The sequence below is a fragment of the Copadichromis virginalis genome, linkage group LG1, assembly GCF_057382275.1.
Source record: "Copadichromis virginalis isolate Kocher_CV1m ecotype Utaka linkage group LG1, C_Virginalis_male_GT1.1, whole genome shotgun sequence".
Lineage (NCBI taxonomy): Eukaryota > Metazoa > Chordata > Actinopteri > Cichliformes > Cichlidae > Copadichromis > Copadichromis virginalis.
The window spans coordinates 17,921,602-17,935,250 of NC_140618.1; the positions used below are offsets into that span (position 1 = coordinate 17,921,602).

General features: G+C 40.1%; 1 protein-coding gene across 1 annotated transcript; it reads left to right on the forward strand.

The window, feature by feature from the left end:
* The first annotated feature begins 776 nt into the window (after window positions 1–776).
* LOC146718573 (E3 SUMO-protein ligase ZBED1-like) lies at window positions 777–3,228 on the forward strand. The gene is made up of 3 exons (XM_085464961.1): window positions 777–1,250; window positions 1,397–1,661; window positions 2,212–3,228. The coding sequence occupies exons 1-3, from the start codon at window positions 777–779 to the stop codon at window positions 3,225–3,227; spliced, it is 1,755 nt and encodes a 584-aa protein (XP_085321087.1). The 3' UTR covers window position 3,228.
* Window positions 3,229–13,649: the final 10,421 nt, after the last annotated feature.

Consider the following 13,649-nt stretch of genomic DNA (forward strand, 5'->3'; position numbering starts at 1 on the left):
AAATACATAGAGGGAGCAATCAGGGAATGGGTAACAGGAGGGAAACACAGCTGGGGCAAATCAGGCCTAACGAGACAAGGGGAAGCAAAACCAGACACATTAACATCAGACATGGACTTTCAAAGTAAAACAGGAAACATAACACAGACTCACAGGCAGGCACTATAACAAAGGGAACAGAGACGTGGGACCAGGGCAGACACAGACACTAACTGGATGTGGGGATACAGCAGACAGGGGAGACAGCAACTATGGAACACAGAAAGAAAACCAGAACACTAAAACTCTAACCAAACCCCACCCAGAGAACCTAAACTAAGAATGATCCTAAAACCCATTAAGCAAAGCTAGAATATAATGAAATAACAAAATCAAAGAACCAAAAACACAAAACACTGGGTCAACGACCCAGGGACCCTAACACTGTATTTTACAAGCTGTTGGTTTAAATGATAAATTTATTGATTTACTGATCTAGTGCTTTTCTACTAGAGCTGGGCGATATAACGATAACGATATGTATCGCGATATAACTTTTACTCGATAGAGAAATTAAACTATCGCGATAGACCTCGCCGCTCTTGTCCTCTTAAAAAAAAAAAAAGAAAAAAAAAAGTCATCCAATCCAAATTAAGTAGCGCAGAGCCGAACCAATCACAGCCGCAGCGTCACGTCACGTGACTTGTTACGTACAGCACAAGTGCCAAGGCGCACGTGCGTATTTGTTTGTGAAGCAGCTAGCAGCTAACCGCCGTGTCGACTGGGTGATGGAGAAAATGAGTGCACCAAGTAGAGAAAAATCAACCGAGAGAACGGAAGAGAACACAGATGACAGCTCGAATGCCGAAGAGATTGTCGAAAGGAAGGGCCGGAAAAGTTCCGTAGTGTGGAGATATTTCGGCTATTTGAAGTCCGACAAAAAACAGAGTAGCACGCACTGTAAGTTGTGCCGACAGCATGTTCCCACCAAGACTGGAAATACAACTAACCTGTTTCATCACCTGAAGCAGTGCCACCCACAAGAGCACGCTCAATCTCTGACTGAAAGTGCTAATTTGTCATCGAAAACAACCGGGGGAATCCCTGCGAAGCAGCAACAGTCAATTGAGTCGGCTTTCTCCAGCGTCTTACCATATGACAAAAAAGCTAAGAGACATAGCGACATAACGAATGCCATAGCCTACTGTCTTGCTAAAGACATGCTACCAATAAACACGGTCGAAAATGAAGGATTCAAGCAGCTAATTAAGGTACTGGATCCTCGTTACCAACTCCCTGGACGTAAACATTTCTCTCAGATAGCGCTTCCAACGCTATATAGAGAGTGCCGTGAGGCTGTTGAGAAGGAGCTACAAACTGTATCGTTCTTCGCTACTACATCCGACATGTGGTCAAGTCGCACGTCAGAACCTTACCTGCCCACTATATCGACCAAGACTGGAATCTGAAAAGCAAATGTCTTCAAGCTGCCTACCTTCCCGACGACCACACGGGTGAAGTAATTGCATTAGGACTGTCAGAAGCGCTTGCATCCTGGGGACTGAGTGAAGACAAACAAGTCTGCATCACAACCGATAGTGGGACAAATATAGTGAAGGCCACATCCCTGAATAACTGGACCCGGCTGCAGTGCTTCGGACATCGACTTCACTCAGCTATCGGTAAGTTGGGAAGCAGAATAAAATTAAAAATGCCTCTTTTAATTGTGTTTTTGAGCCCATGTAAACATATTAAAAGCTAGAGATCTAAATCACTTCAATGGTTATTGTTAAAAAATAAACATCAGAAAGAATATTCTTCATGTCAGCCTATTTATTTGAGGTAATAGTTGCTGTTGGCATGCATAATAGGCAAATATTCAGTCACTCTTCAGTGTAAATCAAGTTGACAAAATGTGCCAAATAAAATTTAGAATTTTGGGGTTCTATCAGGATCCCAATTGGCTAATACAGAACCTCAGCTCTTTAAGAACAAGTGATGAAAACGTCAAACAATGATGTTGATAACACCAGCCTCTGTCACCTTTTTAAATATAAGAAAAAAAAATTTGGTCAGTCTGTCAGCAAAATTTAAAAAAGTAAAAGTACAATCATATCAAGTAAATGTGTTTTCAGGGCAGTGAAATTTATTTGTGACTGGAAAAAAAAAATCAAAAATCTTAAATTAAATTCTGAGGTTAATATGTGCTATTATTTACCTTTTTATCCACAGAAAAAGCCGGCAAAGACAAGAGGATGGAGCGAGCTGTGGCCGTGTGTAAGAGAGTGGTGGCCACCTTCAGTTTCTCTTGGAAGAAGAAAAGGGAATTGGCTGCTGCTCAGGAGGAGCTTCACCTACCCCAGCACAAGTTAGTGACAGAGTCGCCCACCAGGTGGGGCTCACGCCAAAAAATGGTTGGGAGGGTTCTGGAGCAACATAAAGCTATCTCTCAGGTCCTCAGTGCAGATAAGAAGACCAGGCACTTGGTTCCCTCCTGGCAAGATCTAGATGTTCTGGAGTCTGTGCATGTGGCCCTGAACCCACTACTGGAATTCACAGATTCACTTTCTGGAGAGTGTTACGTGAGTGTGTCCTACCTCAAGCCGATGCGTCACCTTTTCAGAACACAGATTCTGAAACCATCTGAGGTTGAAACACAACTTACAAAAGACCTTAAGATGACAGTCATGACATACCTTGATGAAAAGTACAATGACCAGATTACAAATGAATTGCTTGATGTTGCAACCCTGCTAGATCCGCGCTTCAAAGTACAATACATTAATGCAGAACACGTTGATGCCATCAAAATGAGAGCAGTGTATGAGATGTTGGGGCAAATTGAGCACCCATCCACTTCAGCTGGAACGGAGGAAACAGAAGATGGTGGAGCTGCTGCAGTACTACCAACCCAGAAGAAACAGAGAAAGTCACTGGGCAGTTTCTTTAAGAAATCCCACCCCACCAGCACAGGGCTCACTGAGAAAGAGACAGTTGAAAAGGAGCTTGAAAAGTACTTGCTGGCACCTGATGCAGACAGTGAAATGGACCCACTTGAGTGGTGGAAAATCAACAACAGAAGCTTCCCAAGAGTTAGCTGCCTGGCAAAGCGCTACCTGTGCATCCCCGCAACCAGCAGCCCCTCTGAGAGGGTATTTAGTACAGGGGGTAATATTGTGACTTGCCACAGGGCCGCTTTAAAGCCTGAAGCAGTGGATAGACTTGTCTTCCTGTCCCACAACCTGTAGGCTTTTTTCAGACTAAAGTTTATATATATATATATATATATATATATATATATATATATATATATATATATATATATATATATATACATATATATATATACACACACACACATATACATATATATATATACACACACATATATACATATATATATATATACACACACACATATACATATACATATATACACACATATATATACACATACATATATACACACATATATACACACATATATACACATATATATATATATATGTGTGTATATATGTATACTGGAAAACTCCTAAACTGGCTAAAGGAGTTTGATAGAATTGTTTTTAAAAAATGAACTGCGACAAGGCAGCATGGTGGCACGGTGGTTAGCACTGTTGCCGCACAGCAAGAAGGTCCTGAGTTCAATTCCAACATCAGGCCAGGGTCTTTCTGTGTGGAGTTTGCATGTTCACCCCATGTTTGTGTGGGTTCCCTCTGGGTACTCCGGCTTCCTCCCACTGTCCAAAGACATGCAACTTGTGGGGATAGGTTAATTGGAAAATCCAAATTGCCATTACGTGTGAATGTGAGCGTGAATGGTTGTCTGTCCCTGTGTGTTAGCCCTGCGACAGACTGGTGACCTGTCCAGGGTGTATCCCGCCTCTCGCCCTATGACAGCTGGGATAGGCTCCAGTGCCCCCCGCGACCCTGAAAAGGATAAGCAGAAGCGAATGGATGGATGTAACTACAACAAGTGACAGCAATTTCAAGATAGTATAATGGTGCAGGATATTTTTTTTCTGCATACAAGGCACGTTCTTGACCTAATCAAATCCAGTCACATTCATAAATGCTACACAGAAAGTCTTTGTATAAATACGTGTTTATTGGAACTGAAGCATGTTTAAGCCTCCACATACACTGGGGGACATTTAAAGGTGCCAGAGAAAACCCAGGAGCAAATTTTCAATGCAGTGTTGAAGCCGCAGTCAGTCGATTTGAATTAGTCAGAAACTGATTCAGTTCATGCGACTGCAAGTGTGCAGGATTCTGTTGTTATGGTCTTAATTGATTGTGGGTAATTATGAAATCAATAATGGATGTAACAAAGGAAGGGTTCAATGCTGGGAAATGGGTGCATTAAGCATTAACAATTTCTTGCACTTCCTAGAGAGAACAGTTTACCACTTGTGGTGGGGATAGGGTTCAACAATGTGGACTCTACAATTTGAGGGTGGATTGGACCCTCAAACATTTACATCACTCAAGATCTTTGTTTCATATGCTGTAAGTCTTCATGAAGTGGGATATTTAGTTATAAATAGGGTCAAATCCTAAACCTGTAAAAACATGACTTCTTGCTCTCTCTATGCAACTTGATTGAACTTGTCAGTGGATTATTTAAAATTAATCGCCTTTTTAAATAATTATTTATGCTTTAACCACCATTTTCCTTTCTCATTACACCCAGTAAGTATCTTCATATTGCTCTATTTGTTTCTCCTCAGCAGATTCAAATCCAATTTGGGGGAGAAGCAGACTGTGGGCCAAAGAGCAAGTAATTACTTTTTGGTGCAAGTGCCCTCCTTTGGAAATTTAGCAAACACATTACATTTTGGCTGACAACTGCTTAACCACAAGGCTATTTGGTCCAAAGCTGGATGAGTAAGCATGAGATAACTGTTCAAGAGGCAAAGCCCTTTAGCAGCAATATTAATTCTGAATATTGCTCATTGGAAGTAAAAGAGGAAGTTGGGTGATGAACTGTAGAATCACTAAGTTGGCAGAGGGAGTAGGATGGGATGGATGCCACTGGAAGCAGCTGTTCAATTCCTGACAGTCAATTTTTGTCTTCTTTTCATCATTCCCATGAAAGTTTAAACCAAAACCACATGGTTAACTGACCGTAACTAAATACATGTACAATAACACAATGGAACGGTTTTGTCTAAACTCTCCCAAATCAGCTATATATAAGCAAACCTTGACAACAGCAAGGTTTTGGAAGACTTCAGGCCTCCCAGACTGTGTGGACAGTTGGCATATTTTCTCCGTTCAATCTGGATGCATGATATAAAAGCAGACATGTTCATAAAAATATTGCTACACTCAACAAAAATATAAACGCAACACCTTTGTTACTGCTCCCATTCCCCATGGGATGGACGTAGAGACCTAAAATTCATTCCAGATACACAATATAACCATCCCTCCCAAACAGTGGTCACAAATCAGTTCAAATGTGTGGTAGTGGGCACATCTGCTATATTGAGATAATCCATCCCACCTCACAGGTGTGCCACATCAGGATGCTGATCTGACATCATGAGTAGTGCACAGGTGTACCTCAGACTGCCCACAACAAAAGGCCACCCTGGAATGTGCAGTTTTGTCTCACAGCAAAATGCCACAGATGCCACAAGCAATGAGGGAGCGTGCAATTGGCATGCTGACAGCAGGAATGTCAACCAGATCTGTCGCCCGTGCATTGAATGTTCATTTCTCAACCATAAGCCGTCTCCACAGGCGTTTCAGAGAATATGGCAGCACATCCAACCGGCCTCACAACCGCAGACCTCGTGTAACCACACCAGCCCAGGACCTCCACATCCAGCAGGTTCACCTCCAAGATCGTCTGAGACCAGCCACCCAGACAGCTGCTGGAACAATTGGTTTGCACAACCAAACAATTTCTGCACAAACTGTCAGAAACCGTCTCAGGGACGCTCAACTGCATGCCCGTCGTCCTCATCGGGGTCTTGACCTGACTCCAGCTCGTCGCCGTAACAGACTTGTGTGGGCAAATGCTCACATTCGATGGCGTCTGGCACGTTGGAGAGGTGTGCGCTTCACGGATGAATCATGGTTCACATTGTTCAGGGCAGATGGCAGCTGAGTCCCAGTTCTTGCATGGCCAGCATACTCACCGGACATGTCACCCATTGAGCATGTTCGGGATGTGCTTGACCGGCGTATACGACAGCGTGTACCAGTTCCCACGAATATCCAACAACCTCGCACAGCCATTGAAGTGGAGTGGACCAACATTCCACAGGCCACAATTGACAATCTGATAGACTCCATGCGACGATGTGTTGCACTGCATGAGGCAAATGGTGGTCACACCAGATACTGACCGGTTCTGGGTCCCCAGACCCCAATAGCGCAAAAAACTGCACATTCCAGGGTGGCCTTTTGTTGTGGGCAGTCTGAGGTACACCTGTGCACTACTCATGATGTCAGATCAGCATCCTGATGTGGTACACCTGTGAGGTGGGATGGATTATCTCAATATAGCAGATGTGCCCACTACCACACATTTGGACTGATTTGTGACCACTGTTTGGGAGGGATGGTTATATTGTGTATCTGGAATGAATTTTAGGTCTCTACGTCCATCCCATGGGGAATGGGAGCAGTAACAAAGGTGTTGCGTTTATATTTTTGTTGAGTGTAGTATGTCTTGTCTTGTAGTTATCATGACACTCAGGACCAGGAGAAATGTCAACTTTCAACAACGTAGTAAATGTTGCAAAAACAGTAAGAAATGACATGCCCAAAGATGTTAATTTATTACTTTTACCTTTTCTTATGGGTGTTTCTTATAAGTCACAATAGAGAGCATGAAATAGCTGGATTGTATAAAGGTTTTTAATAAATGGCCTGCATTTGTATAGCGCTTTACTCAGTCACTAAGAAACCCAAAGCGCTTTACACTACATTCAGTCATTCACCCATTCACACACACATTCACACACTGGTGATGGCAAGCTACATTGTAGCCACAGCTGGGGCCTGGGGCGCACTGACAGAGGCGAGGCTGCAGGACACTGGCGCCACAGGGCCCTCTGATCACCACCAGATAGCCATAAACTCAGAAGATTTTAATTTATACCTTTTGTCATATATTTGGGCATTTAAATAGACAATATAAAAAGTTGCAGCTAATGTGCTTTTAGCCATGCTTTAATCTTTACTGTGTGTCAGAGTTTGTAAACTGAAGGGCCCATAGGCAACATTTTTAATTTTAACAAGCCTTTTTTTAGTTGAATGTAAAATTCAAAAACTAGGTCTAAATCTAAAAGGAAATCCAAATCCAGACATCAAAGAGAAATATCATGGACACTTTGACAAAGACTAAGAGGAAGAAGGGGCCTATTTATACACAGAAGGTAATGAGCAAAACGGAGACAGGTGGGGAAAATGGGACAGAGGTCCAGAAAATCATAAGGGGAAGAAGTAAAACTCAAGCCCAGACACAGGAGACAGCAGTTTTGAAAATAATACAGGAAATTAACCCAAGCAAACTCAGAGACAAGTATAATGTTGCTTGCCTGAGTTGGACTCAGCGACTCGGGAGACTGAGGAGACTTTTTATTAGATTTTTATAGCTTTTATTGCATTAAGTTCACTGGAAAAAGTAAGCGGACACAACTCTACATGAGAATGAAAGATCTAGAGAGAAACAGACTATAGAGAAGAGAGAGAAAAAGAGAGACAAACACCCCAAGCCATTCAGGACCATAACAACAAGATGACTCACACTGAACGTTAAACATGGGAACAGAGGGAGGCTGGAATACTAATGAACAAAGCAGGAACTAAGAAAAAATTAAAAAATACATACAACAACACACAAATCTAAACTATAAATAATAAATATAAATAACTATAAATATAAAACTGAGATGTATTTAATCAAGGATACAAAACTCAAAACAAATACAATTCTGAGAAACACAATTTCTTTATAATAAATTAATTAATTAATGGTAATGTCGCGATCATTGGTGATGTGAACATTGAACATTACAATAATATAGTAATATGGAGAGTGCTGATTTTTCAAATTTATATCTAAGATGTATGATGTTACATTTGTCATTCACTGTGCTCCAAATGTCTTGTCATTGGATGAAAAAACTCTGTTGGACTGTGTATTGTGGCGAGCTCAGACAAGGGGGAGACAGAGGTGTTGTTTGGTCTTGCTTCCCTGTATTGCCAGGGAGCACAGCTGTTTATTTTCAACAGAAAAACACCGCCGCTAACCCAACTGCTCAGCGTAGCTCTAGCATAACAACAACAAAAAAGGGCGCTCTCTCACCCAAAAAACCCCCACACAGTCGCAGAGAGAGCGCGTCACATGGTAACCAGAGCAACATAACGCTACCACCTGAAACAACAGAACACAGTTGTTAAACACAAAAGTATGATCAATAGTAAAATGTGTGATGGCTTTTTCCACAGCTTGCCATTCACAACTGGTGCAAAGAATACAGTTACAGACTTAGTTCTAGTGATAGAGGAAAGAGCACCTTTCTGATGAAAAAAGAAGGCACTAGTTCTCCTGTTTTTGGAATTGTAAAGCACTTTGTGTGCCTTGAAAAGCGCTATATAAATCCATTATTATTATTATTAAACTAGTTTTCAGCTAACAGCTGAAAACCCTGTATATCTCACCATGTTATTCTGTATCTCCTTAAAAGAATCTAAGAAAAAATGACAAGGTCATCCCTGGCAATATACAAAGAAAGACCACCTAGTTTTTTGACAAATCACCTTCATATGGTTAAAAACTATATTCTATATTAGTCTCATAGTCCAGTTGGCAGGATAATCCTCAAAGAGATATTGGTTTAAAATTTATCTCAGCATGCTGTGCTGTGTGTCAACAAAAAAAGAAAGAAAAACAAAGTGGAAAACAGAAGAAGAAATGGCAGGTCTTATTGTACAAAATGTTTATGGAAAACTCCAAAGAATCAACACAGTCTATTTTAGAGGCATGGAGGAATGATTTGCAAATGGATGTATCTGATGATAACTGGTATAAATCGTGCTTCTTGGCCCAGAATCAGACAATCTAAACTATTTCAATATAAATGGTGCACAAGACAGTATATTACCCCCTCAAAATTGCATCATTTTATCCCAAACATCCCCGACACCTGTACTAAGTGTGGAGTGGATAGGGGCCCTTTGTTTTATTGCATATGGGAGTGCTCACATGTGAAAGTGTTTTGGGAAAAGGTAATAAATTTGTTAAGCCAAATCATTGGTGATGTGATTCCACTTGATCCCAAACTATGTATTTTAAATGTATACCCGAATAATTTTGTACCTGCTGCAAACATTAGAGCTCTGTTAACGATCGAACTTTTGGAAGCCAAGTGATGTATTGCTAAGTGCTGGAAAGATTAAAAAATATGTGGACGATCTCATTGGCTCAATGGACATATATGCGAACACTGGGGGAAATAACTTGTGCATTAAGAAACAAACTGGACAAGTTTGGAGGTTTTGGGCCATATGGTCAAGATTCTACAACTTGAAAACTTTAAAACTTGTTAAAACCAATAAATAAATGAGTAAAAGAAAGAAAGAAAGAAAGAAAGAAAGAAAGAAAGAAAGAAAGAAAGAAAGAAAGAAAGAAAGAAAGAAAGAAAGAAAGAAAGAAAGAAAGAAAGAAAGAAATGAGAAAAAAGGCAGATCTAAAAAGTATCTATTCCAGATGAACAGTTTCTAAAAGTCATGTCCTTAAGAAATAGTTGGGAAAAATCCTACAAAAACCTAAAAAAGGACATGTGAAATGCAGCTGGCCTTTCGTTGATTCAGCTACTGTTTACTGAAACCTCACCAGAAATGGCCTCGGTGAAAGGGTGACTGTCAACAAGCCATTCTTAACTATGGGAAATGAGGAGAAAAAGCTATGATATGCCAAATTAGAAGACAAGAACTGGACTGAAAATTTGTGACAATGGATGATAAGGACTGATTAATCCACATTTTATTTTTTTATTTCAAGTCATTATCTTTATGATTTTCCTCATGCTGTGCATTTTCCATTACTATACCTCTCTGACCTGTCTTCCCCATGTGATGTTTGTGTAATGAATGTATGGTAGGAAGGGTGAGATGGCGCTGGCAAGGCTGGCACCCCTAACCCAATTTCCCTCCAGATGAAAAAAGTATTATCAATCAATCAAACAATCAATCAATCAATCAATCTTTAGAGGAGTTCAGTAGAGTGTCTACAGCCATATTTAAAACATGATAGAGGTTCTGCTATGATTTGAGGTTGCATTTCAGTTAGTGTTGCAGATCTTATCAAAAATGGAGTAGCATCACAGTTTAAATCATTGAGCTATACTGTCTAAAATGTGTCTGACTGGCTTGATTTGTTAGCATGACAGTGATCCCAAACACACTGCCAATGCAATAAAAGTAAACCTGAATAGTAAAACACACAATGACTGGAACACTATCAGTCATGAGCCCAGACCTCAACATTATTTTTCAATACCATCTGGACACTGTCTGATTGGCAGCGGCTTCATTTTTCAGCATTACAGTGATCCCGAAGCCAGTGCCAAAGCAGTAAAAGCAAACCTGAATAGAACAAAAACACAATGGAACACTACGAGTCATGGATTGGCCTCCCCAGAGCCTGGACCTCAACATTAAAACACTGTGGGATCATCTTGAGAGAGAACAAAAAGCAACCAACATCCATAGAAGAGTTTTGAATGCCTGTCAAGAAGCCTGGAGAGTTATTTCTGAAGGTTACTTAAATAAATTATTAGAAATCTTGCCTAAGAAATCTCAGACTTTTAAGCTTGTTAGAGTTGCACACACTCTGTTTATGCCTTACATACTGTAGTTCCACAAGTGTTTGCACAAGTTTTTCCATAAGTCACTGCATTCATTTCCCTTGCAAAGTATTTGGAAATGAGGGTGGGTTAAGAGTTTTGCACAGTAGTGTAAATGATCTGAAGCTAACACTTCAGCTAATCCCAGTACAACCCAACTGTTAGTAATTTCTCACTATTTTAAGGGATTTTTTTGGCCAGCCACCAAGAAACATGAGCAGATCGTCAATGCTACGGAGATGAAGGTGCTCAGGTGGGCTTAACCCGCCTGGATCATGTGACGAATGAAGGAGTTGCCCCAATGAAAAGAAAATGAGGGAAGCGCGCCTAGAGTGGTATGGACGTGCGCAGAAAATACAGTGTCAAGAACAGCCCTCCAACTCGACACTGGAGGCCGCTCACCTCAAGGAAGACTGAAAAAGCAGTGGATGGACGTCATCATTGAAGACATGCGCTCAGTGGATCTCACCCCAGAGGACACCCAAGACCAACCCAAATGGAGAAGACAGAGCCACGCAGCGTACTCCGTGCTGGGAAGATGCTAAGAAGAGAGTAAGGTGTTTTTTTATTAGTAAAGAAGACAGTTCTTTTCTATCTTTTTTTAAATTGTTTGTTTGTTTGTTTGTTTGATTGATTGATTGATTGATTGATTGATTGATTGATTGATTGATTGATTGATTGATTGATTGATTGATTGTACTGTTTCATTTTAACTTAAAATGTGACGATATCTTCATATACCACTTGGTATCAAACTCTAAATGCACAAAAAGTGATGATATTTGTTTTTCCTGAATATACGCATTAAATAAATACATCCCTACAGAATATTTGTATTCTGTAGCGCAAGTGGAAAACTGTTATATGTAGCAAGGCAAAAACAAATAATCCTGTTCATAATCTCATATCATATTGTGAGCTACTGAAGGCCTATAAGCATAACTGCAACAAAGTAAAATTCTGGTATTATCATAAAGATGTTTAGTGCAGTAATTGCTTATGTATGTATGTTATACAAGAAATTAAGGACAAAATATGGGGGCAAATTGCATCTCTGTTACATTGAGATGGTCTTCTTAGTGTTTTGAACAAATATGTTAAAATTTTAGTATTCGCTTTTATACGCAGATATTTTTGCTTTGTAGCACACATAGGAGGGGTTATTATCCAAATCTTGCGTTACCTTTTATATGGCTTCTGAGACCTATAGCTTTTTAGACTATGTGTTATTCAACGTTTACACAGAGGTAATGAGCATGTGCAAATGTGTATGTGATCAGTGTTTTAAAATGTCTGGCCTGTCATTGTCCTGTAAAATCACTTAATGCAGTGACTGTGTAGAAACACTGAAATATTTTGAAATATATTGGGAAGTGACAAGTGCAAAGATTGCAAAAGGACTGTCACGATACCTAAGAGTATTTGTATTCAGTGTGTATCCTAAAGATTAAAGTTATAACAGAAATGAACAAACGTTTATAAACCTCAGTTTTGTAACTGCCAAGAGGGTAACGGCATTATTTGGAAGGAAAACTTAGAAATCAGCTGCTTCACACTGGATAAGACATGCAATATCAAACATTTTACTAGAAAGAATGAAATACATTTAAAGACAAACAAAAACATCTGAAATGGTCTGAGGGCCCCAACTTCAAAGATCTGGATCTGACGCAAAGTCAGACAGAATAACTGTTTAAACCATGCAGTGTTTGGATTATTCTTTCTTTTGAACTAATACAAATAATATTTTTATGCTAATTTTCATTTCTTTATTTTCATGTACTTGCATGAATTTCACTAGAAGAGTGTGGATTCCTATTTTTCAGTTGACAGGAGCAATTTGTTGTTCATTTGCTCTTTTTTATTTACAGCTTATTTTCAGATTTGTTTCAATCCATAAAATATTGTTGAAAACAGTTTCAAGTGATACAACTCTAGATTAATTTTCATATAATGACTGAAAACTTTTTCAGTATTTTAGGTTGTAGTTTTGGTGTCCTAGAGAAGGAAAATTACTCAAATTCTCCTGTTTGTAGTGGGTGTCTTTTTTAAGGTCTTTAGCAGCATTTTCACATTTGCTCTAAGGTAGAGCGGATATGAAAATGCTGCAAAAGCATTCATACTCTAAGGTTTTCATACTCTAAGGTAATTCATCCAAGGTTCTGCGAAAGATGTTGTGATCAAGACCTGGTCTGTGCCAAACAACCAGTTATTCTTCAGATTTTAGATAGGGGTTCCTACCCGGTTGTCATGGGACGAAAGATGGCCACACCCTGGACAGGTTGCTAGTCTGTGGAGGGCAAACACAGAGAGACAAACAGCCATTCACGGCTCTATGGCCAGTTTAGAAGTGCCAGACTCAGAAGGAAGCTGGGTGACCCAGAGAGAACCCATCAGAACCCCTGGAAACAGGGCAAAACAAACCTTTTGTTTTTAATCGTTTTTAATTTATTAATAAATAAATAAATATTTTAAAGATATTTGATGCTGATGCAAAGTTCAGTAAGAAGGTCTACCAACATCAGTAGCTAGTGATGAATCATTACAAATAGTTCCGCTTAACTTGTTCTAGATATTTCCCGGTGAATACAAATAAGGTAGGTCAGATCTTTCTATGACGCCACAGTGGACAGGTAAAGGGGATCATAGAAAGGGATCTGACCCAGCTGGTGTGTGTAAACACAACGCGTATAACGTCTCCCGCTGAGTGGATTGCAACAGAGCTCAGATGAGCTGGGCGCATGCAGACCATCAGGCTACATTCTTAGTCCGGGACTAATTTTTAGTCCTGTACTTCGG

Bases quoted from the DNA above. Each gene is read 5' to 3' on its own strand.
- LOC146718573 (XM_085464961.1), top strand. From the start codon at position 777: ATGAGTGCACCAAGTAGAGAAAAATCAACCGAGAGAACGGAAGAGAAC. The intron at 1,251-1,396 runs GTACTGGATCCT...CATGTGGTCAAG, and splicing joins GATTCAAGCAGCTAATTAAG to TCGCACGTCAGAACCTTACC. The intron at 1,662-2,211 runs GTAAGTTGGGAA...TTTTATCCACAG, and splicing joins TCGACTTCACTCAGCTATCG to AAAAAGCCGGCAAAGACAAG.